The following is a 24,486-nucleotide window of genomic DNA, read 5'->3' on the forward strand; positions in this document are numbered from 1 at the left end:
TATTAACCTCTCCTCATAGCATAAACGCATGTAGGGCTGGGGGTTCACCATCTTCTAGCAGTAACACAAGATGCCCAGGGGAAGCAAACAGTTAAAGGACCACCAGCAGAGCCTTTGCTTGCTCCACACAAGGAACTTGTCGAGCCATTTGGCAGCTCAGACTTCTCTTTCCGGAACCGTGTTCTTTAGTCGCAATTCCATCTCGAGGTGGTTGCCATGCGTTGGGGGGCGGGTTGCTCCCAACGCTGAGCAAGGCTAAGTGGGAGAGCAACTGCATTCTGGGCTTTGTCCCTGCAGAGATTCTGAGTAGACAGCCCATGTTCACATGGACACAGCCTCTAAGAATATTAAACAAGGCTTAAAGTCACAATCTTAGAACTTTTATTCTGACAGACATGTAACATCTTACGGGCTATTCCTGATAACACAGCAGAGCCGGGCCGCCGGTGTCTGGCGGAACGGCCAGGGCTTCCCTCCGTCGGGCCAGTCTTCAACAGAACCCAAACCCAGTCCAAGTCTCTCACGGGGACTCTGTCAGGAACCGGGCCAGGAGGAGGAAGAACGGAGCAGTGGAACAGGAGTGAATGGAGCGCTTGGCAAGCGCCGAAAGAACGAGGAAAACCCTCCAGTGTCCCGCTCCGAACAACATGTTTAATAAAGGTGGTGTAAAAAGAGTGGTGGGGAATACGTGCTCGATGGCCCCTTCCCAGGCTGGAGCTACGGGTTTAGTGATGGACTGTGGTGCATATTAGCTGGAACGAGGACATTAGCTGGGTCACATCTTCACAACCTCTGTCCAGATCCTGGAGTGGAGATATTTTTAACTTCATGATGTGACGAGTAAACATTCAGCGAAAAACAAGAACAGAAAGGAACCAGTAACAGGAGGACATCTCCTAAACAGAAGCCCAACATTGGCGACTTTGCACATACAATCTGGACTGTAATGTAAAACCTCTTCGAGATATAAACACCATAGAAATATATTCATAGCTAATGCGTAACAAAAATGGCACTACTGTCGCCTACGCCGCGTTGGATACTAGCCGGTCATGCGTCCCTTGTTGTCTGTCTCGAGACCAACCAGATGTATCCTTTGGAGTTCCGTATTATCCTAGGTCAGATTAGTAACAGAGCTGTAACTTTCAACATCGTTAACAATAACAAACGGGCTAATAAAAAGGAAAATCTGAAAATCATAACTACTGAAAAAATACAATGCCACAGGATGAATACAAAAACATTTGATGAGACAAAATGAAATCACTTGGCCTCCTTTGTGTGCACCGTATTGACAGTCTAACCAAATAACAAGAACAAAGTCCGGCCTCCCATTGGAACATTCCACGAGGGAGACTGGGAGGGGGCAGCGATGAGGCCCACCGTATGCTGCCCAGGCTGCACCCAGGGGGGGTCTTACAGGGAAGGGTGGACACCAGGGAGGGCCTTAGTCCGTCCTGGGGTCCTGGTAGCCTCTCAGGCTGGATTCAGCGGTCCAACCCGGCACCTCCCACAACTCTGCGTGGCTCCTGGCTGGAGCTCCTGGCCCATGTCCACTCCTCTCAGGGGCTTCAGGAGCGGCTGCGGTCCTCTTGGGCTCCCACCAGGATTTTGCTGTACAGCTTCTGCTGCTCCTCCTTGAAGGTATCCTTTACCTTCCCCCGCTTCAGCCCTCCGTCCCTGTAGACATTTATATTACATTTAGCAGGTCGCTTTTATCTATTGACTTGCAATGAGTACATTTGTCAGAAGAAGGAGAAACAATATAACGCTGTCGGTACAGTAAGGATGTTTTTAGAAGCAAGTGCCAAGAGCTAACAATAAGAAAGCTAGCATAAGAAGCTACACAATGCTTAGTACTATTTTTTAAGTGCAAGGACATACAACATACAATGAGTGCGTAAGAGGGGTGTGGGCGGGGGGGGCTATGCAGAGTCTAGGGGAACTCTGAACGGACAAACCAAAGCCAATGCGGTCAGCAACACTGTGTCAATACTGGGTACAGACATCCTATTGGCTACTGCTTATTTGTACTGGTAAGTAGTTGACTGTTTTAGCTAGTCCACTACTGGGTAAGCACTATAACCACATATCTCAAAAGTTATTACCAGTGATATTACCACAGATTTATTACCAAATAGTGAACCAACCACGACTCGTTTTCAGTATGCTCACCAGAGTAGGTCTACTAGTCCTCCTTGCCTGGCGATGGCAGCTTTCACTCGGTTGGCGAACTGCACGGCATCCTCCCCTTCCTGTCAACAGAGGCATGACAACACGCTGTCTGAGTCTGGTGCTCTACAGAAGGTTACATTGTGGATGTGTAGGGTCGTTCAGGGAACCGTGTGCAGGATGTACGCATCACAGGGATAGGGGAATGTAACTCAAAGTGAGGAAGGCTGGGACACATATCTTTCCTTGTATTCCATCAATGACTATAGAAGAGTCCAGCAAAAACCCCTTCAGCACTCCTGAGGAATATTGCACATCACAGCGTGGATGATTGTCATTGCACATTTAAAGAAGAGGGTAGCCCGGTCTTTCACTAAGCTCTATTCTGCATCTGTCTGCTTTATAGTACCGGCGCAATTGATTGAGTCCATTACCTCATCAAGTTAGCCTATGGTTATGCCTGTTCGCTGGATAGTTGCTTTGGTACCCAATTGTAATGAACCATATGCAAAAAAATATGAAACGACAATGTAACTAGCTATGTCCCCGCATGTGCATTTTCTGAAGAAATTCTTGTCGTTGGGCCAACTCGTCGTGCGCACAATATTCTGTGAACATGCTAACAGGCTAATGCTGGCGAGGCTAGGCTGTGCTGAGAAAATATCAGTTTCAAGTTAACTGTGCCAGCCTCTAAGCTCACGTTTGACTGCTCCCGGTTCATTTCTGCCCCTCAGGACATCTCTTCTCTGATATGGGGAAACCATTGGCCAATCACAGACGCTTCGATTTGTCATTTCGTTTCCAAATCGTAATCAGTTGGCTCTCCTTTAACAACATCTCTTTAAGAGCAGGAGCACGGTGGAGCCCTCACCTCTCTGAACATTGGGGGCAGGTACCACACGCTGCACACGATGGCCCAGCTGCTCATCATCCGCAGCAGGTAGCTGACCATGCCGTACTTGCTGCTGTTCCAGAAGGCATCTCCAAATCGGGGATCATACTGAGACATTGGAGGACAAAACACCATTAACACGTTTCAACGGACACGGTGCTCTACGATGTAAATAAGGAGGGTGTAGCCTGTGTCAGAGTGGTCAGAGTGACTTTGAAAAGCAACATACAGACACAATGCAGCGATGACTAACCTTGATGGCTACAGGGTAGACTTTGGCCTCAATCTCAAAACTGCCTTTCTTGAACATCATGACTGAGGTGTTGTTGATGCATGTCCCTGGGTTTGGAACAAACAAGTTCATGAATAAAAAGTTCAAAACTCCGTTACAACATTCCGTTTTTCTTCAACTGAACAACAACTGCACAATCCTACCTTCTGGGAAAATGAGAATAGGCAACTTGGACTTATCCTCTGCATGGTCACTTAGCCTGTGAAAAAAGAAATGTGAAACTGTTAGCATAACAAGTATTGTTTTTCGCAATTAATATCCAATTAAACTCCTGACATTAACGCAGAGCAAGAGTCCTGTGTGATAATAGCATGGGTGTTGTGTTACCTTTTGGCCACTAGATGGCGGTCTTTGACTTCAGAGCGTTCAAACCAAATGTGTGGGCAGGCTTTGACCATAGACCGCTGGATGACCCCCATCAGCCCCCCGTGGATCTGACCCACCTGGAACACACGCACAATACAAATACAGCTAGCTGATCTGGGAGCAGCCATCCTGGGAGAATAGGTGCTTGATCTCAGTATGCGAGCCCCTTCAGTGGAGCGCTGTGGTTACCATGGCGTAGCATCCGTCGCTGGCCAGGATGATGACGTCGATAGGCGAGGTGTGGTTGGCCACACAGATTCCTCCGTTCTTGGGTTTGTTCTCGCTGAGGAAGCCAGACAGGAAGAGTGTCAACATCAAATGATGACGCCCAAGGTGGATACATTTATTACAGGAAATACAGAGGAGTGTTGAAATAAAGAGGCCAGTAGTCAGAACGGCAGACGCATGAAGAGACTCCGTTTACCACTGCAGAGAAGAGGACTTGAACATGAGGTTTGTGAACCGGGAGGCATGCATTACCCCAAGCCTACGTTCCAGAGGCAAGTCACAGAGGCTCATCAAGGCTGAGAGAGCCAGAGACTCATTAAAGGAAGCAAGTACATATTTAAGCCAACCTGCAAACCTTCAACACATTGTAGTGCGGGTGGCTACCGAATGAAATATTTTTGAAGGCTTGCACCTTTAATTAATATCTACATATGGGTACGGCAGTAGCTCAGGTTGTAGAGCAGGTTGACTTTAACCGGTTACTAGATCGATCCCTGTCTCCTCCGAGCTGAGTATCGAGGTGTCCCTGAGCAAGACGCCTCACCTCACCCTAACTACTCCAGACGAGCTGGCTGTCACCTTGCATGGTTGACTCTGCCGTCGCTGTGTGAACGTGTGTATGAATGGAGTCGCTTTGTACAAAGTCGCCCGCTTAAGGCCCTACACGTTAAAATGTACATGTTGTGGTGTCACGTGGGTGTGGTTCTGCCTGTGCTGTGATCATTTCTTCGGATTGCTCTGAGGCTAGAAAATCTAGAAAGACAAGAAGTCAATGCAAATACACCCGGGGAGGCTGGCATACGCCTGCAGTAAACAACCTCCCACGTCATCCCAGGACGACCGCAGCGCTCAGCGAGGGCCCTGACAGGTCATCAGATAGCCGGTTCACCGTAGCAGGCCTTTGTGTTTACTTTAAACGGTCACACCTCTGTGTAGCGTTAGATTGGACGGGACTCTGTTACAGTAATTACTCAGTTAGACGTTACTCCATCAACAAACATGCAGACACGTCACATTGCTGTTCACAGGAATATTTAATGTAATGGTTGAGGTTCAAGTGGATATCCGTTGAATTTTGGCACCATTAACCAATTATTACCAATAGTTATATATAGCAATATCAATACTGTAATTTTAAAAACAGTTTACTTGCGTTTGAAGATGTAAACCAAACTACGTGAACACAACAAGTAAACTGCCAGTGATAGTCACAACACTCGAAATACACACTTCTGGCAAAGTGCCACACTTATGTACCCAGCCATCGTAGTTAACAACCTGTTAAATCAAGACACTGCCAACAACCCACTGGACTGCTCCCACAATTTTGTCGCTAGATAATTAGAGCTTATCCCAAATAACTGATCCGGTTGGGTAAGTAAAAATGCCACACACACACACACACACACACACGTTACCTGTCGTGGTAGGTAATGATGGCGGTCAGCGCACGGACGCATATCCTGTAGCACATGAGGTGCACCTTCTCGCTCAGGTAGTTCTTCACCCTAAAGAACACACAGAGGTCGTTAGGGTCCGCCTACAGGACTCGACCGAGTCTCTGGAGTCGTCAGGCCTCAAATGTTCTGAAAATAAATCTTAAAAAGAAATAAAAGATCATTAATCGTAATGATTTTCACAGAACATGAACCACCATAATCCTACCTGCCATTGGGAAGCAGTCCCACGATGGAGGTGAGGAACACCAGGAGACCAACCCCAGTGAAGGCCAGCGTGACCCTGTCATGGAACACAACACGTTAGGCCACAGAGGTTCAGCCAGGGGAACAGTAATCCTAGACACCATGATCGGGGAAACTATTCTGCAAGTGAGGTATAAGGGTAAAGCTCCTCAAAAATAGCTGGTGTTACCCCACAGAAGCAGGTCACCTTTTTCTTATCAATCTACCCCATTCCACAATCAGTTACACTTGGTCCCTTACGCAGCAGGACACATTAATAGAACACATTAATAGAACACATTAGCAGCACAGTTAAGCCGTTCAGCTGAGCCAAACACATTGGGAGGAAGGATGAGTCGAGATTAATGGATGCATTAACATAAAAGGTGAAATGGCCATCAGGCTAGAGGGGCAGATCCTCGTCCTCCGAGCCCTGATGACAGCACAGAGAGGAAGAATGGGGAACTCTGGTGGGACCGCGGCCTGTCTGCACCCAGCAGTGGCCTGATGTGTCTGACCACTGCTGAGTGGCACTCTGCCAGGCGGAGGCCCAGTTACTGGGCGGGCTTAACAGAGCCAGTTAACCAATCGGCCGCTCCATCTCCTCTTACATCACAGAAACATATTGTCTATTCCACAGACCACATGTGATAGCAAGTTAGTTAGTAATTTATACATGCATAAACGGCCGCAAATATCTTTTCAGTTGGAAATTTGTATCATATCATTTACATAACTATTTGCATAACATACTGTCCTAAGAAAACACAATTGATGCCAACAGTCCATTCTACTAGCGCTACAGAAGAGCTCCCCATCCACAATGAAACCTAACACATTATCCAGCCGCTGATGTCTGGACCCCGGGACAAAGACCCCCCACTGTCCTCACAAACAGACACTCTTCCCATCCTCCAGACTACTAACGGTTACGAGGGCGATTCACCCGCTTTGATAATCGTTTCAGTGTTCTGGGCTGGAAATGTGTCCGGCTGAGTGTGGCCTAAGATGTGTTGACACCAAAATGGGGTTAATGAGGAGGGCCAAGAGGAAGATGGTTTTCACCCTAATGTGGTGTAGTGTCAGGGCCAGGAGGAAGATGGTTCACACCATAATGTGGTGTAGTGTGGAGGGTCAGAAGGGGGATGGTTTACACCATAATGTGGTGTAGTTTGGAGGGCCAGAAGGGGGTAGATTGACCCCATAATGTGGTTGGCTCTACACACACGGAGCAAGCACCTGAGCGGCAGCAGGAAGCCGTAGCGGATGAGCAGGCCCAGGCCCCACAGCACGGTGAGCCGCAGGCTGATGTAGTGGAAGTTGTAGTTGCTGCGGGTCAGCAGGTTCCAGGACTGGAGCTCCTCGGCGCTGAAGCGCTTGGTCACCTCGTCGTCCATGATGCTCTCCACGCCGCGGCGCGCAAAGTAGAAGATGTCTGACATCTCGAACTCCGAGGCCGAGTTGAGGTCGCGGTTGGAGCCGCTGCGGCGGATCTCCTTGATCTCCTGCTCCAGGGAGGTGGGCTCCCGGGCGATGATGGCTGAGGGGGAGAGACCGGAGGGGCAGGGAGAGGACATGGGGTTGGTCTGTACTTCGGTGCTTCCATATTAACGCACGGAGAAGGGATAAACCAATCGCTAACATACCATTTGAGTAGGGTTTGTACAGCAGATGGTTCTTCTCCTTGGCGCCCCTCTCTAACCGAAGCGTCGCCCACTGGGAGACAGAAGAGAAGAAGTCACGCTACCATCCAGATGGGCTCGTCTTGGACGCTGTCGTCACAGTTACTGAAAGGTTTTGGGCCGCCGTGTTTTTGGGCCATTATTCATGGTTGGTAAACTTTGACGAAGAACCGACAATATGAAAGAACACTTGCAGTCAAATACATCAATCAATCAACATTCAGTATGATTTGGTGAAATAATACTGAATGAATTGACTTATGGTTCATTTATGGTTCAATGTATTGATTTAAGTTCAAAGCAGGCGGACTGGTAAAACCCAAGCAGATGTTTTAAGAATAAAAATAAATAAACAAGCGAGAACTTAGGGAAGAGAACAAAGTGTTCCTTCTACAGGTCGGGAAGAAAAGGGGAGAGAAGGGGGCCAGATTGGGGGAGGGGGGGAACAGATGTTGACAACGCAGTTTGCATAGAGGTACAATTCTTACCCTCACCATTTACTTTGACATTATGCAACATGTTGCGGCTGTATGTTATATTCAAAAAGGCATCAGGTTGCGCTGGGCTAGGACAGAATGAAAGCTGTAGCACCAATAAGGCAGTGGTGTTAGGTTAAAAGAATGCCAAGAATGCATGTACACGAAAAAAGGTTTTTGCCTGCAGCACTGGTTGTTCGTTTTGAAAACCTCCTCCCTGTTCCTATGAGTTGAACTGAGGGCTTACACTGCTGTGGCAGAGAAAGGCATATATAAATCTCCCACTGAAACCTAAAAGGAGGATGATTTTAATAAAATGTCTCAATTTGGGATCACAAGTTTTACGTTTTATGGAGATAAACATGTTATGACACCTTGTTAAAACTACATCTTCCAGTAAAGCCAATTTAGTCATGGGTTTGAAGAAACTAATCATACAAATACTCCAAAGCAATGTCACTAATCAATACAAATAATGCCCAAAGACAATCAAACCCTTTTTCTGCTAGCCTCTCGTCTGATAAGCCTTGCCATAACACGCCTCTAGACCGTGCCCCACATAGAGAGGTGACTGCATTTCTGTGAAATGGAACACAGCCAACATGTGTTTCTAGAGAACTGGGTGTGGAAGAGGTTCTTACATAATAGGCCTCTTTCCATCTCCCCTCCCGACACACAACCAAAAACAAAGACAAACAGGATAAATCAATAAGAGCCAAGCATGGGGCTTCTAACGAGCCATCATTTATAGAGCCATTGAAATCATGCTCCGATTTACATGTGCACAGACATTCAAAGGGCTGTACCAGCCCCCCCCCCACGCCCCCTGACCTTTCCTAGAAAGCTCTCCAAGGACCCTGCTGGGACAATTTTAGAGAGGAGATTTAGAAGACAGATGAACATCTTTGGTTTCATTGTCCAATGGCCTTTTCCCAAATAGAGTTGAAACCCTGCCATTTCAGGATGTTGAAACGAATGCCATTATAAATAGTGTATTTATAGTGCTTTAATCTTGTGCAGTCCCGACTGAGTCATACCCTTGTGCATTTACCTGCCTGGGTTCAGTTCAAGCTGGAGAGAGCAGGGAAAGGTCTCGGCCAACTAGTTGTAAATAACTTTAGACTAAGAGGTCAGCCGCATGGTAATCACAAGAAATCCCCTTGAAGCCAAAATCTTAAAGAAAGAAGGGAGGTAAGGAGCGGTACAATGTGGCAAGAGGAAATGTTGAGAATTAAGTGTTCACGTGTACACTTTATTGTGACAGAAAAGACCCGTCTCGAAAGGGGACTTTACCTTCATACAATTATTCGGCACTTTAACACTTACCTTAAAGACCTTCAGTAATGTTTTCATGTAGAGCCGTCGGATTCCAAACGACACCCCAAAGATGGCCGGCACGATGATGAAGACGAGGAGCATGGTGAACCACACGGTGAGGGAGATGCCCAGGAGAATGCATATCAAGTTGTTGAAGGGGTTGAAGAAGAGCCCCATCTTGAAGTCCGGCAATCTCTTTACGAATAAGACAGAAAGTGTTGTTGCTGCTGCTACTTCTTGGACCTAAAGCGGCCCTAGTCCCTGATGTCAGAACACAACATTCATTAAATGGTCTAGCAAATCAGATTTCACACAAAGGAGTCCATGTCCACGCAAGTCGTTTTTCTTTTCTTCATCGGCGGCAATATCATTTCGTTTCATTATAAAACCCATCCATCGGTTTAAATTTAAACCAAAAGCAACTCCGAGCGGACGATGGAGGTGAGATGTGGCGTCAGTTATGTGGTTTCTGCAGCAGGTCTGGTCCCCACACCCAGCAGGTGGTCCCACGCAGCTTCAACAGTGGATAAGAGAGGTAACGCATAGCGGGTGGAAACCATGTCACCCTGCTCGGTTTTAGAGACCTGAAATACACAAAACCAGCAGGTCACTTTCACTCTCCTGTAGGACAATAGTTAGAAACAACAGTCAAAGCAGGCGGCTGTACTTCACTACTCCGTGTTGGGACGACACCCCAGTAGTCTGGTTAGTGACCCGGTGGAGACCGGACTGAGCACGCCGTTGTCTGGTTAGGACCGGACTACACCCCGCAGTTGTCTGGTTAGTGACAGGACTACAACCCGCAGTGGTCTGGTTAGTGACCAGGACTACACCCCTTAGTGGTCTGGTTAGTGACCAGGACTACACCCCCACAATTGTCTGGTTAGTAAGCCGGTGGGACAACACCCCGCAGTGGTCTGATTAGTGGCCCGTTGGGACCAAAGCACGGACTACATATGAACCAGCTGTGATGTTAACAACAGAGACCGGCGGGCCGTGTGTGGGCTGGTGCTGCTCCCTTCATGATAAAACGGCGTGCATGTCCATCACGGCCGGAAGGCAACGGGGACGAAATGACCAGTGTTTGATTAACCTTAAAATAAACGAGTATATCGCTCCCCGGACGCGGAGGAGCGAATGCTAATATTAGCTCGTTACTAGCATGCTAGGACTAGTGATCCAGCGATGCGCTAGTTAGCATGCTCCCCGGTCCACCGGGCTACATACACGATATAGATTAACGACGGCATATTACTCACGTTTGTGTTCATTTGCGGTCGGTCATTTAATACAGGGACAATGAAAAGCTGATATACCGCTGAAAGAGAGGGGAAGTAAGTCCCGTACTGTTACAGTAAGCAGTTCGGGAGGCGCTCATCACCGTCCGTCTTTGTCTGTGCGACTGTGAACTCGATCCGGGGGAAACAAGCCCGGAGCGGGCCGGGCACATCTTGTCCTATAGAAACAGTCCGGTCCCAGGCAAGCCTGGGCTGGAGACGAGGGGTCACATATGACGCCTGGTGGTGCCTGAACCTCACTACAGCGATGAGCAGACAATAAAGATCAGTGAGAAGCTGGTCTTTTGTTCTTGTTCATCGTTGTAGCGATGAGCAGAAACAGTTTAATCGGTTTCTCACTGATCTGACACTTGGCCGCCAATAGAAGGGCTTTCAAGATACCGTTTTTAAGAAAATGAATGTTTTAAAAAACTATAAAACCTAAAACGAGAAAATGAAAAGCATTCAACTTAATATCAATATCTAAAAATGGTAATATACATCCTACCATTTATAGGACACTATAATATATAAAAAGTCAGCACAATTGGCACTTGGGATGTCAAAAATCTGTTTATTCACACATGTACATCAATTAATAATAGTATTGATAATTGTGTCTATACAACAAAAACAAAACAATTGTTCAATCATATAGAAGTTTTCAACTACCAATATGAATCAAAATGCAAAACGAACACTATTATTACAATATTTATACATTTCTTTAGGTGATAGCAAACACTTCTTTTTTGTACTTAAGGTACAAACATAAGGTCCAAAAAGGACTGTCCACCATTCACATGGCCTTCAGCAGCATTATATGTTGCTTTCTAGGAGTGCTTCAAAGTCTGGTGAGCAGACCATTTTGTGTTGGATGTGACCCAATACGGTCATATCCCCTGTCCGGCCTTCTGTCCCAATAGATACCAGTTCCTGGAACAAGAAAAACAAAGAAAATGGGGTTAAAAAAAAAAGTAACATTTCCAATAAAAGACTAAATATATTGATGAAACGTGACAGAAAAGCTAGGAGAGGCAATTTAGCAATTTATGATTTGTTCATAAAACCAAATGCTCTCACTTAAAATAAGTGCAATCAAGTGTCTTAGGCTGTCCAGTCCTGTAATAAGCCCATCATTCAGACTGATGGAATGACTACCGGCCCCTCTCTCTACCAGACTACTTGTGCCACTCTGCCCATGCACTCTTACTATGATCGGAGTCTTCAAGCAGGCTAGGCAGCGCTAATTCTAAAGTATTAGTCATGGGTTTTGGGGAATGGCGTTGTAAGGAGGCCTGAAGGGAGTGGTGAGACTCAAAATCGAACTTACTCTAGCCTTAAAAGGAAATAGATATGGTAACAGATGAGCAGAATACACAGCCGGATGTTTTGAAAATTTGTGGAAAATATGTGGAAGGTGTCTAAACAGGGTCTGAGTCTACAAATAGCCCTTTTACCTGAAGGAAAGCACAGGACGTTCCCAGAGAAACGTCCAGCTTGATGTGTCCCAGGATGAGCTGGACGCGGCCGGACTTCCGCACCAACATCTTCCCCACAAGGCCCTCTCTGAGGTCCTTCAGCGTGCAGCTGTTCTCCTCCTCTTGGTCTTCCTGTTATGCAGTAAAAAATTTACCATCTTACTTGATGAAAAAATATACAATACAAACAGAGAGAGCCATTTTCCGGAGGCTGTGTGTCCACCTGTGGGTCCGTTTTCTGCACCATGACCTGTCCGTCGGCCGACTGCACCTCCGTCTTGATGGGACGGGTCTCCATGCTGGGCGGCTGGCCGGGCAGCGAGTCGGGCAGCTGCACGAAGAACAGCTCCTCCCCTTTGCTCAGGCTCCACCTCTGGAGCAGCTCGGGCAGAACCTCGGGCTCGGGCAGCGGGGGGGGCCGGAACGCAGACTCCACCTTCTTGATCTCCACCTCTGTGGGCTCCTGCTTCACTGTGGGGAGGGAGCAGAGGACAGGGACTGTGGGTGCCAGAGTGTCAAGCACGTCACGATCATACCACTGGGGCCGACAGTTGAGCTGAATACGAGGGTTCAGTCCTGAGGATTAAGAAGTTTATAGGTACGAGCTCCGCCCCCGTCGACCGAACGAGCGTGGACCAGAGTTGATTCTGGCAATGCCTTTGGAAAGATTATACATGTGTATGAAGCCATGTTATTTTGTTATTATTCGAAATAATTCCATCTGGTGTTTACAGTTGTACACTAGGAGAGCGGTCACAAGAAGGATTCACGGCCTACACAAACTGCCGGCCACAGCATCCACCTTCCCCCCCCTCCCGGGCTGCTGAGATAAGTCCCTCTCATAATGTAGAGTTACGGAATGGAATACTTTTCACTAATAACAATATTTACATTTCCAAATAACTTCACATAAGAAAAACTCAGAAAATGTATCTATCCAGATGGACATTATTGGTCACAGAGGCAAATATAGCGTGTCAAAAAGGCCTATATACAACTGTTCCTCAACAGGGGAAGCAGGAAAGAGTCATTAACTTTGACAAGGAATTATAGTGCCACCTATGGAGGAAGCATTTCCAGACTTTTTGGAGACCTGCTTACAGATGTGAAAACCTTTGCACAATCAGGCGGCCGACCTGTAAAGATTTCCCTATTAGCACAATAATATCTTCTACAATAACAAAAGGCATCCACAGATACTCTGAAGTCCTTATACTCCGCAAAGTGTCCGGTACCTTTCGTTTCAGGTTCCATGCAGTCAACGCCCTCCTCCTCCTCCTTTTCAATTTTCGCTACTTCAGGCGTAAACTCCTCCCTAAAACCCCAACCCGACACCGCAAGAGGGAGCTGGACAGGGCAGCTCCTCTCCTCGCTGCAGAGGTGAGGATCATCTATGAACTGCAGAAGGTGGGCCGGGATTAGAACACAGAACGTGTGTGGTTGAAGTCATGTTTATTCAAGAGTTCACGGAGCGAGGGACTCACGTTGTCTCGTTCCAGTTTTCGCAGAATCTCTTTGGTTTCTTCCTCCGTCTCCCTCTTCTCCTTCTTGATGTTGATAATGGGCGATGGACCCACGGTGGGAGCGTCCCTCTCTGTCTCATAGGTACCTGAGGAACACACCCACACTTACACTTCAAAGGGCATTCCATCGTTTCCCCCAGCACTGTATGGATAAGGCGACCTTAACAACAGTAGGGCCCCGCCTTGACTACAAATGTATTGAAACAATATTTACGTATATATATTTTTAATATTCGTAATTTATTATTAACAAAGTACAAAACTCTCGTAGGGAAAGAAAACATACTTCCATCAGGTACGAAAAATAAAGATAAATAATGCATTGGTAATACCTTTATGGCACAACAATAGTCGTGCCATAAAGGTTTTTGAATGGAATTGAAACAACCACCTGGTGGCTGTATATATTACCGCGAACCAACGTCCCGGAACTATTAAAAGTAATATTAAATGATAAAAAAATAAAAAAACATAATTGGGATAACACAAAAAAAACATACAATGTATGATATACATATATATATATACAGTATATAAGGGATGTCCATGGTTAACCAATAAGATCTTTAACCGGTAAATACTAACGGTTATGAATAAATTAAATCATCTTAATTTCTCTCAGATGACACGAGTTTGTTAATTTTTATTGATATTGATGCCATTTTTGAGACTCCTGAACCTTTTCTATTATTTTGTTGAATTATAACTTGTATTATTGCTTTAATTGCTGATAACATGATCATAGCTCAAGATAGGATGTTAAACAGGTCATAATTCCATCTTTACTATCTCTATACTACCTAAGTTTTCGTCAAAATGTCAAATTTCTTTTTTTTTTGTGTTGCATTTGAACACATCAATCATATTACTGAGCCGACCTGAACACATCACATTTGACACAGTTTGCTACTTTTTCTTTAAGCTAACAAGCCTCTATATCCTGCCGATTTTAACATGGATTTAAAAACTGAATTACTATTTTTAACTGACGGGACTTTCTACACCGTCCGGTTGTGTTATCACTACCGCTGCTTTGAATGACTGTTGATGCACACGGTGCCGATTGAGTAATCGATTTTATCGAATTTATCGATTAGTTGTTGCAGCCCTATGAGACCACCCTGGGACATGGTTTCAGAAAAGTGAGGTTTCGGACACCGGATCCGCTGGGTCCGTCTGGACGGTCGCCGAAACGCAGAAGACTTGTGCGGTTTCACAAAAAAAAATGGCTCCGTGTGCCGGGGCCTACGCTTTTCTTCCGCTACTCATAGGTCATCTACCGGCGCAAAGGGGCGTCAGTGGTCTCAGAGTAGCAACGCAGATTCTGCATACGTGCTCAACGTTGGCTAATTGTAAAGGGCTATCGTGCTGCTGATCAATAGGAAAGTAGTTGTGCAACCCTTCTCGTGCGTACCTCTCTTCTTCATGGTCATCTCAGCAGGTCCCTGTTCAAAGATGGAGTGGGACTGGATGACCTCTGGCCGACCCCGGCCTCTGCCTCTCTCTCTCTGGCCACGCCCCCCCCGCTCTCCATCCCTCCTGCCCCTCGGATGCTCGCCATCAGCCTTGGTTCTAAGAAACAAAATAAAACAGTTTCAGGTCAAACTGTTGATAAAAAGTCTTTCATATGATCTTTTACGATTTTAGGAACTTACTCTTCTTTAGCTTTTCTGCCAATAATGTTGGGTGTAAACGTTTTCTGAAAAGCAACAAATAAATGTTAACTATCATGGGTTGAAATGATATTGTATAGTTTTAAAGTTTACCCATTTAGAAATGGTTTTAGTATTACGCCAAATTCCGACATCTCCTAGAAACTGGATAACTATACATCATCATGCCTGTATGTAGTAGCAGACCATGAGGATTCAGAGGACAGATAATCCTTCATCAGCCCTACCTTCTTCACCCCTCCTAGGGTGAGGTCCCTCGAGCGCATGGTGGGAAGGCGACCAGGAGAGAGGGAAGAAGGTATTCTACGGCCCATAGCCGCGCCCCTGCCCCGAGGCGTAGACATGCCCTGGCCACTGCCATCACCAGTGCCTGGTTCAGCCATCCTGATTCCAGTCGCTAAATTGGGGACACAGATACAAAAAATACATTTTATGGGGCCATGTAATATCCCTTTCTGATCTTTAAGTAGAAGGGGTTCGGGAATGGGTACCAGAGTCATTTAGAGAGACACAAAATCTCCGTCCACTCCAATGGACCCGTATTTTAGCGTATCGTGGAGCTTCTCAATAGCTCCCGGAAGTTAGCCGCTCACATCGAGTCTAACCCAAAAGACCTCAGTCAACACAACAGGCTCAAATCTGATGCCTCGCATCCTTCTTCGCAAGGGGCTTATTCCCGGAAGGGGAATTGCAGCTCCTGCACAGACTTGAACCCGCAGCAAGGCACATTTTTAATGCCTTCTGATTCATTGTTCCAGTTCATTCCTTTAGTGGTTAGTCTACCTCCTGCCTGGCTCCGCCCGCCTACGTACTTCCGCTCAATTTTCATTTCCCTTCAGTACTACGTCTGGGTTTGCGGTATATTCCCGGGTTTCCTCTGGCCAAAAATTGCCGGTCCAATCAGCGAACAGAGGGATGGCTGAGAACAATGAATTTGAGGTTGTGTGCTAGTTTGAGTTGTAGTCAAACGTTAGCGATTAGTTAACGTTTGTCAAAGGAGGGAGGCCAGACTCTCTGTGCAAATGAAATGAAATGAGAGTCTAATAGGATACCTACTGCCTATGTTCTCTCATCTCTCAACTTCATCCGCTTATCCGGGGTCGGGTCGCGGGGGGAGCAGCTCAAGCAGGCCTGCCTATGTTGTCTTTTGAAAAGGTTTCCTGGAACTTTCAATGTTTCATTATCTTATTAATATCCTGGGTGGAAGGAGTATGTGTCTGATAACAACAAAACATGTGGTACAGATGGTATTGCTGCAGAGCATCTTAAGCATGCCAGCTATAGGCTCTCTCCACTGTTAGCCATGTGTTTCTCTGGTATCATGGTGCATGGTGTTCTCCCTGATTCCATCTTGTCTGTTTTGCTGGTTCCTGTGCTTAAGGAGAAGGCTGGCAAATTAAACAGCATGGACAATTATAGGCCAATTGCCCTTGCCAGTACCCTGTCTAAGGTGCTGGAAAAAAATATTTTAAATAGGATCGAAATGTATGTATTAACTACAGACAATCAATTTGGGTTCAAGACAAAACATAGTACTGACTTATGCATTTATGCTCTAAAGGAGATTGTTGCTAAATATCAACGCCAAAACACCTCTATGTTTCTCTGTTTTATTGATGCCTCTAGTCTAAGGCATTCGATAGAATCAACCATGCAAAACTATTTGAAAAACTACTCATGAGAGATGTTCCCAAATATATTGTCAGAATTCTAATGTATTGGTATGCTCAGCAAACATTCCAGGTCAAATGGGATAATACTGTTTCTGATCATTTTCATGTGGCGAATGGGGTCCGTCAAGGAGGAATATTATCCCCTATTATTTTTAATGTATATATTGATGACCTTTCAAGACAGCTAAATGAATGTACAACAGGATGTATTGTGGGAGATCAAGTTGTGAATCATCTCATGTATGCTGATGACCTGGTTTTACTTTGTCCATATTCTGCTGGGTTACAAGAGCTGTTGAGGATATGCACGCAATATGGAAGAGAATTTGACATCAACTATAACTTCAAAAAGAGTAAGGTTGTTGTTGTGAGATCGAGAGAGGACAAAAAATCCTCTTTTCCTGCTTTCCACCTCGCAGATGGCCTCTTAGAAATATGCAGGGAATTAAAATATCTAGGACATGTCTTCTCAGATGATCTCATGGATGACGGTGACATTCGTCGTCAAAGGTGTAAAATATATGCACAGGCCAACGTGATGTTGAGGAAATTTTCCATGTGTTCCACTGATGTTAAGTGTGCTTTGTTTAGGGCTTATGTCACGCCGCTGTATACCGCTCATCTCTGGTCCTCTTACAGAGTGAGAAGTATGCAGAGGCTTAGAGTGGCATATAATGATGCCATGAGGTTGTTGCTCCGTGTTCCTAGGTGGCACAGTGCTAGCCAGCTATTTGTGTCCTCTAATGTACCGACATGTCAGGCACTGTTACGAAAGTTAATGATTAATTTCATGCGTCGATTGGATTGATCAGAAAATAGCATCATTATAGCCTTAACCAACCCTATGATGGGACCATCATAGCATGATAGCTTGCACCTATTTTAGTACAGTATTTTTTGAGTATGTATTTTAATGTGTCATATGTGTGTGTGTATGTTGGATGTGAGTGGACCATCTGAGTACTTAATAAAGATTTATTATTATTATTGAGATGCAGTTTCCTACCTTGTTTTTCAGCCGCCTTGCTTTTTTTTTGATTATTTCTTATCTCTTTAATTTTTTCAATACAGTCATTTGACTGTTCAATAGCTTCTTTACTTGCGGCAGGCTGACTGGCTGGTGTCAGTTCTCCCTGTCTCTGCTCACTAGCCATGACTCCTCTTTATTAACTCTCACTTTCCCTTCTCTCAGTCTCCTCATTCCATCTTTCCTCAGTATTTAAAGCTGAAGTAAGTAGAAGACATGGCACCTTTACTTTGTAATAAGAGATATTAGTATAATTATTCAGAATTCATACGTATTATACCCGTGTCCCCTTTTACGTTATAGCTGTGATCAAGGGCTATAGTCTCCATTCTTACAGGTCCAGGGGTGCATGGTGGTGCAGAGGCGTTCCTCTTTATGACCACAGGACAATGCTCAAAGACGGTGGGAATAGCATCTCCATCAGCGTCTGCCTCCAAATGTGCCTGAATAAATCAAACATTAAGCTTCCCAGTGGTGTATTCTTTGTTTGTGCAATTAGAGCGTTTGCTGATAATTTTTTTTGTTATTGTAATCTTTGATTACAGATAAAATACTCCTGCCGACTTGAGCCTACCATGTGCGTCTCCTCCCTGCCTCAATGGGGAAACCGTTCATCAGTCCTGCTTTCTCAGAGTATGGGAGAATCCCCATGCAGCATACTATAGTGGGGACTATGCACGTCGATATATATTGTTATATATAAAAAAAAAAAAAACATTGATGTTACTACGTACATATGTCGGTGGGCCATAAACACATCGTAACCTAATGCAATTATTGATTACTAATAACAATAAATAGTAATTCTATCTCCAAATTTATGCTCTCTATTCAGTTTTGAATGAACCGCCCAGCACTTCTGGGAACTCCAGAGTGCAAGTCACGATCAAGCATTTTGAACGTCCGGTGTCGTCACTCTGAACAGCGTTGATGGGTACCGCCTGTTAGTGTATCAGCATATTTATGTATCAATTCATTTAGGCATCAACATGTTGAGTGGTTTGTTTCTTACACATTATGCCAAATTGTGTTTTTTAATGCATTAAAATTAAATATAATACAGCAGTTTGCTGATCAATGATTTACATAAAGAACGAACGTACACACGTAAACCAAACTGTGGGCATCTACCGACTGAAGTACTCTAACCGACATCCGAACCAGGTTAATAATAGGTTAAGGTAATGTGATATCCTCTATATCCACTATGTTAAAAAACGAATACAGCAGCCAACCAACATGTCAATAACTCAGGTAAGGAACTAGGAAAGAAGAAAACGATTGCGCTAAGCAGGATAACATTTGACACATCTGAAAGTAAATTACCGTATGCTTCTCCCGATTATCAGAATTGTTGAACTTGGTTTTGAAAGTCGTAAATGAGGCTGCTGAAATCACTACCTTCTAGTCTACTTTTTGCTATGTGACACTGCATGTGGGCAGCGCCATGACAGTTCCGGGAGTGACGTTGTCATTTGTATTCATGCGGATCAAACTTGCGCTCTATTTCTGTTCACCTCGGACACCACGTAAATATTATGTAATAATATAAATCCCTAAGCATGCAAATATGGTTAGAAGTAATCGATAAATAGTATTTATAAAGGAAACATTTAGATGTAAAAAAATTTAGTCAACCTAACATAATTAAAGTTAACTGATAATTAACAATAAGGCTCAACATAAAGCCTTTTTTATCCATGATACATGACTGTGCTAACACTAAAAGTAGAAAGGATACAGAAAAGCACACAAATTGGGAATACATTGAATGTCGCTGCTTCAAAAATGCCAGCATGAAAATTGTAGATAAACAAAATAAGGGTTAGGTCTTGTATGCATTTTTCGAGTGTGTACATCTACCGATTAAAATTACTTACTGAAAAAAACTTCAAGGATCCTGCATGTAGAATCTGTAGACACGCGCCCCCTGCCTCCAACTTCACGCGACCTTGTAGCTGTCACAGTGTGTCTAATGATGGATGATTGCAAATGAATTACCCTTTGAGGAAATTGCTGTTCTGTATAATGAGTGTAACACCCATGGTAGCTTTGAATGATACCAAGACCATTTCCTACACACACTGCACCGTCTCCTCATTCTCTCACCGTACCTGTTTAAACTTCATCTTATCTCCATTCACACGTGACCTCAGAAACTTCAGCCAACAAATATGGCCTTCAGACTGCAATATCCCCTTTGCTCCAAAAAAATACATATTTGGTGTACTGTATACATTATTACTTATTGAATCCTAAATACATTTGGTATGCCTGTTTAATCGCCAGATTAAGAACCCATAATCTAGAAAGGGTATTTCTTAATCCTATGTAATCCCAATGGAATGGTTTCATTCCATCTGATGGGCGTCAAAACACTTTTAAATGCTGTAGGGGGAATCTGCTGAGTGGACTCATTCAACGTTAGACTCCTCCCCGGCCAGTGGCAGATCCCCCATGGAGTGGGTCCATATGGCATCCCATCCTGTGTGCGTTTGTTGTTTTCACTCTCCAGTCTCCAACGATGTGCATTGTAGATCCGGGCTGCTGCTGCATTCTCTTTTCCTTCAGGGAACTGATCAGAAAACAAAAACAACGTTGCATGTGTGACCTTAACGGGCAATAAAGCTTCCGTGATACTGATACTGATACACTGCAGGGCGGCTGGGTCCATACCCACACTCCCACTTCCTTACCATAGTTCCTAGTGCATGCCATTTAGAAGGGCACTCAGGGCCCGTGCATACACACCATCTCAGCCGTGAATGAGTTGGCGCTAATGGAGTGACCTATGCCTCTTGGCAGCGGCCCAGGCACCGCTAGTGGTGCGTACCGCGGCAGCACTGTGGCGTGTAGGATTCAGTCGATCTCAGTTTAGTCGGCATGGCTACATGATAGACTAGCAAACATCCTCATCTTAGCCCCGAGCCAAAGAGATACTGGGAGGGAGGGGGGGGGGGGTAAGTAGTGTGTGTGGGTATTGGTCTAGGTCCGTATGACAGGGGGAGCAGGAGTCGGAGGCTGTGTGTTTGTGAAAAGAGGGAGTGAGAGAGAAAGAGAGGGAGACCGTTACAAAAAAAGAGTGTTTGTTTGTGTGAGAGTCAGAGAGTAGCAGAGAGAGATAGAGAGAGTAAGAGAGGGAGGGAGAGAAAGGAAGAGCAGAAGCGAGCCAGATAGAAAGAGAGATAGAGGGTGTGAGGGAGAGAAAGGGAGAGGAGGAGAGAGAAAGAGGAAGAGTGAGAGGGAAAGAGAGGGCGAGGGGAAAAAGAGCGAGAGAAAAATAGTGAGAGAAGCAGCGCGGGTCGGAGGGGAGGCTGAGTGTTGGTTTCACCTCCTAATCGGTTTCCCTTGGAGATCTGTCATCGACTGCAGTGGAGGAGCATTAGAGGGAGCAGGTACGGGAAGGGGAGAGGACGCTATTACATCTCAGCTCCGTGACTTCACCCGTACATCTCTTCACCCATCCAGCCATCCAGGTAGGCAACCTTTTACATTTGGTTTGAATATAATCGTTTTCTTTATTTTAAGTGTTTATTATTTGACTTACTACAAGTGAGGTTGTATTTATCTAATATTTGAGTTCCTCTCTCCGAATAAATAAAAAATATAAGATACATTTGAAGATTATCTTTAGGACATTATCTCACCTCGCAAGTAAGTGAATCTGTTTTGCTTCTTGGCTGATGTGAATGTTTCATTTCTATGAAGTCCATTACAATAGACTATTCTCTTAAGTGCCTGATGATTAGACTTCATTTATAATTGATGAATTATCCATTGTCATATCTGTGGAGAACACCATGTCTATATCTCTGTTATATTCCCCATATGTGTTTAATAATGGGCCATCTGCACACATGTCGTGTGTTTTGACAACCCAAGCATTTTAATCTATTTTTCTGGCAAGGAAATAAACGAACAATCCACTAATTTTCTCTCAAGCAGTCTATTTTTAGCATTGCTGTGTAAACTATATTACCATTTTAGATCAATGAACTGTGTAATCCATTCTTTTTTCACGATTAGTGGGCTCAGTCCAAAGTTTCCCAAACGGGTTTATAAATGACGCTGTCGAAGCGTGCAAATTAAATGCGAGGCATTGATTGTGCCATTGTTTCTTTCAACTGTTCCAATGCGGAGCCGAAAGTGGAACACATGCATAGAGATGGGGGGCTTTGATGTCTTCTGAGAGAGCCTCCTTGCCCCATATTCCTTCTCAGAGAGACACCCAGATGAGAGGGAACAGCAGCTGCGAAAGTGACCCATGGAGTATGAGCATGCATGAGTGTGCACGTGAGCATATGTGTATTTCAGGGTCTGTATGCATGTTTGTGCGTGTGTGTGTGGTTGCTTGGGTGCGTGTGAGCCTGTGTGTGTGTGTGTGTGTTTGTGCATGCGAGTGTGTACGCAATATGTGAGTGTGAGCGCGTGCATTGTATGTGTCAGTGTGCGTGCGAGCCATGAGTGTGTGTTTGGGAAAACAGCAGGGCTCTCCCTCCGTTGGCTCCCAGTGAAGAGCAAGCTAGCGCACACATTTCACAGTTGACAGAGTTTTAATGAGCTGCTGCAGCCCCGCCGGTCACAGGGCTCTGACACCTCGTTCACCGTCGGCCCCCGGCCAGGCGGAGCCAGGCCTCTCCATCCCGACGCACCGATGCAGACCGCACATGCAGACTGCAACCAAACAAGGCAGCTAATGACCCTTATGGTCTGATTGTAGCCGTGTGTGTGTGTGTGTGTTGTGTGTGTGAGCTAGAAGCATGGTCTAAGGCGCCCTGCACTCATATGCTCTGCGTGCTTGGGCGGGCAACGATGGAGAATGGGCTTCTTGTGTGGTGACGTGATAGTTGAGTGTTCTGCTGTTAAAACATACTGGGGGGATAGTTTGGAGTGACAACATCACAAAATCAAGAGAGAGAGAGAGAGGGAGAGAGAGGGAGAGGGAGAGAGAGAGAGAGAGAGAGAGAGAGAGAGAGAGAGAGAGAGAGAGAGAGAGAGAGAGAGAGAGAGAGAGAGAGAGAGAGAGAGAGAGAGAGAGAGAGAGAGCAAGAGGGAGAAGTGAGAGAGAGGGAGAGAGGGAAGGGGAGAGAGAGAGTTGGAGAGAGGGACAGAGGTGGAGGGCAGAGAGAGGGGGAGACAGAGAGGAGGGGGAAGAGAGAGAGAGGGAGAGAGGGAAGGGGAGAGAGAGGTGGAGAGAGGGACAGAGGTGGAGGGCAGAGAGAGGGGGAGAGAGAGAGGAGGGGGATTATTGCGATATCACAGGAACATATTTCAAAGCTGGGAATATCTGGGAAATGACAGCAGAAGCGCATTTGTCGCAGGGAAGAACCTGCTGCTGCTCGCTACTATACAGCTGAAGGGCAGCCATCAATCTCAGGAGGGCGCAGGTGACAGCTAATTCTTCCAATACCCTGACCGATAGATATTGTGCTGTCCTGCCCCAAGGCTGTGTGTGCTGAACCGCAGCCCCCGGCTCTCGCGATGGACAGGAGGATAAAAGACCCACGTACCACCATGCGTCGTATCGATGCCCTTAAGTCGGTCCCGTATCGTCAAACCTAAATCTGGGGAACAAGCCTTAAAGCCGAAAAGGCTTAAAGCTCGCTCAACTGTTTCAAAACCCAATGCGCAATTCTGGGAGACGGGCTCCCTGCCTAGCAACCGTTGAGCCGGAAAGTTTTCAACGCTTCCCATTCTCCCCATCTCGAGTTCAGAGTTGCATTTTTGTTTCCATCGCCCTGTGTACGGTTTGAATCCCAGAGGAGGATCAGCGGACGAGTGTGGAGCGGTTCTCCGCCATACATGCCCAAGGCACAGCAACAGAGCGGCGCTGGTTGCCAGGAGACAGCTGGTAGGTGGATTACAGAATACACTGGCCCGGCCCAGGGCCAGTCAGTGGGCAGGGGCGCCGCTTGTTATTGGACGGGGAAATGTCAGAGGAGGGCAAGGAAGAGGGGGGGGGGGGGGAGGAAGTGAGGGAAGGAGGACAGGAGAGGGGAGGAAGGGGGGAGAGGAGAGAAAGGGAAGGGATGGGAGAGCGGGAGGGGAGGGGAGGGGAGGGAGGGAGAGAGAGGAGGGGGGAGGGAGAGGATAGAGGAGAGAGGAGAGCGGAGACGGAAGGGAGGGAGGGATAGGAGAGAGAGGAGGGGAGGGGAGAGACGGGGGAGGGATGGGAGAAAGGGGAGGGAAGGTGGGGAGAGAGAGGAGGGGGGAGGGAGAGGAGAGAGGGGAAGGGATGGAGGGGTGGGCAGGGAGGGGAGAGAGGAGACGGGAAGGAGGGAGGGAGGGGAGAAGAGGGAGAGAGAGAGGGGATGGGGGAGGGAGAGGAGTGAGGGGAGAGGAGAGGGAGGGGAGGGGGGAGAGAGGGAGAGGAGGGAGGGGAGGGAGAGGAGGGAGTGGAGGGAGAGGAGGGAGGGGAGAGAGAGGAGGGGAGGGAGGGGAGGAAGGAGACGGGAGGGAGGGGAGAGAGGGGGAAGGGAGGGGAGGGAGGGGAGGCGAAGGTGGCAGAGGAGAGAGGGAAGGGGAGGGATTGGAGAGAGAGGAGGAGATAGAGGGAGGCTAGGAGGGAGGGGAGAAAGGGAGGGGGGAGAGGGGAGGGCAAGGATGGGTGACAGGGGAGAGAGGGGAGTGGAGGGAGAGGAGGGGAGGCTGAAGGAGGGGGACAGGCATCATTTAAAAAACGCTTGTAGATAACGCGGCCACACAAAGTTCCATCTGTAAAAGGT

The 24,486-nt window shown here is 46.3% G+C and overlaps 2 protein-coding genes across 4 annotated transcripts; both read right to left on the reverse strand.

Moving 5' to 3' along the window:
• Positions 1-184: 184 nt before the first annotated feature.
• LOC130384503 (glycerol-3-phosphate acyltransferase 4-like) lies at positions 185-10,595 on the reverse strand. Its single transcript, XM_056592723.1, has 13 exons — positions 10,367-10,595; positions 9,117-9,691; positions 7,279-7,348; positions 6,872-7,172; positions 5,616-5,690; positions 5,369-5,458; positions 3,912-4,005; positions 3,684-3,799; positions 3,500-3,555; positions 3,318-3,403; positions 3,044-3,172; positions 2,176-2,255; positions 185-1,680 (listed from the first exon to the last, which is right to left on the reverse strand). Exons 2-13 carry the CDS (start codon positions 9,282-9,284, stop codon positions 1,572-1,574), a joined length of 1,374 nt encoding a protein of 457 aa, XP_056448698.1. The 5' UTR covers positions 9,285-9,691; positions 10,367-10,595; the 3' UTR covers positions 185-1,571.
• A 351-nt stretch (positions 10,596-10,946) lies between these two features.
• On the reverse strand, positions 10,947-19,223 carry LOC130384864 (DNA-directed RNA polymerase III subunit RPC4-like). Of its 3 annotated transcripts, none has more exons than XM_056593254.1 (9): positions 19,088-19,223; positions 15,289-15,458; positions 15,044-15,087; positions 14,803-14,960; positions 13,350-13,474; positions 13,101-13,263; positions 12,089-12,336; positions 11,845-11,997; positions 10,947-11,320 (listed from the first exon to the last, which is right to left on the reverse strand). In XM_056593254.1, exons 2-9 carry the CDS (start codon positions 15,442-15,444, stop codon positions 11,204-11,206), a joined length of 1,164 nt encoding a protein of 387 aa, XP_056449229.1. In that variant the 5' UTR covers positions 15,445-15,458; positions 19,088-19,223; the 3' UTR covers positions 10,947-11,203. The 3 variants fall into 3 exon arrangements, with proteins under 3 accessions (XP_056449229.1, XP_056449230.1, XP_056449231.1); XM_056593255.1 differs by lacking the exon at positions 19,088-19,223 and adding an exon at positions 16,118-16,240; XM_056593256.1 differs by lacking the exon at positions 19,088-19,223 and adding an exon at positions 15,553-16,042.
• Between the last annotated feature and the right edge of the window lie 5,263 nt (positions 19,224-24,486).

The sequence above is a fragment of the Gadus chalcogrammus genome, chromosome 6 (assembly GCF_026213295.1).
Source record: "Gadus chalcogrammus isolate NIFS_2021 chromosome 6, NIFS_Gcha_1.0, whole genome shotgun sequence".
Classification (NCBI taxonomy): Eukaryota; Metazoa; Chordata; class Actinopteri; order Gadiformes; family Gadidae; genus Gadus; species Gadus chalcogrammus.

Coding starts and splice junctions, on each gene's coding strand:
- LOC130384503 (XM_056592723.1), bottom strand. CDS start 9,284: ATGGGGCTCTTCTTCAACCCCTTCAACAACTTGATATGCATTCTCCTG. Junction 7,173..7,278: donor GTACAAACCCTACTCAAATG/GTATGTTAGCGA, acceptor TCTCCCCCTCAG/CCATCATCGCCCGGGAGCCC. Junction 3,173..3,317: donor TCTACCCTGTAGCCATCAAG/GTTAGTCATCGC, acceptor CCAATGTCTCAG/TATGATCCCCGATTTGGAGA.
- LOC130384864 (XM_056593254.1), bottom strand. CDS start 15,444: ATGGCTGAACCAGGCACTGGTGATGGCAGTGGCCAGGGCATGTCTACG. Junction 14,961..15,043: donor GGCAGAAAAGCTAAAGAAGA/GTAAGTTCCTAA, acceptor TTTGTTTCTTAG/AACCAAGGCTGATGGCGAGC. Junction 11,321..11,844: donor CGTCCTGTGCTTTCCTTCAG/GTAAAAGGGCTA, acceptor TTCTTGTTCCAG/GAACTGGTATCTATTGGGAC.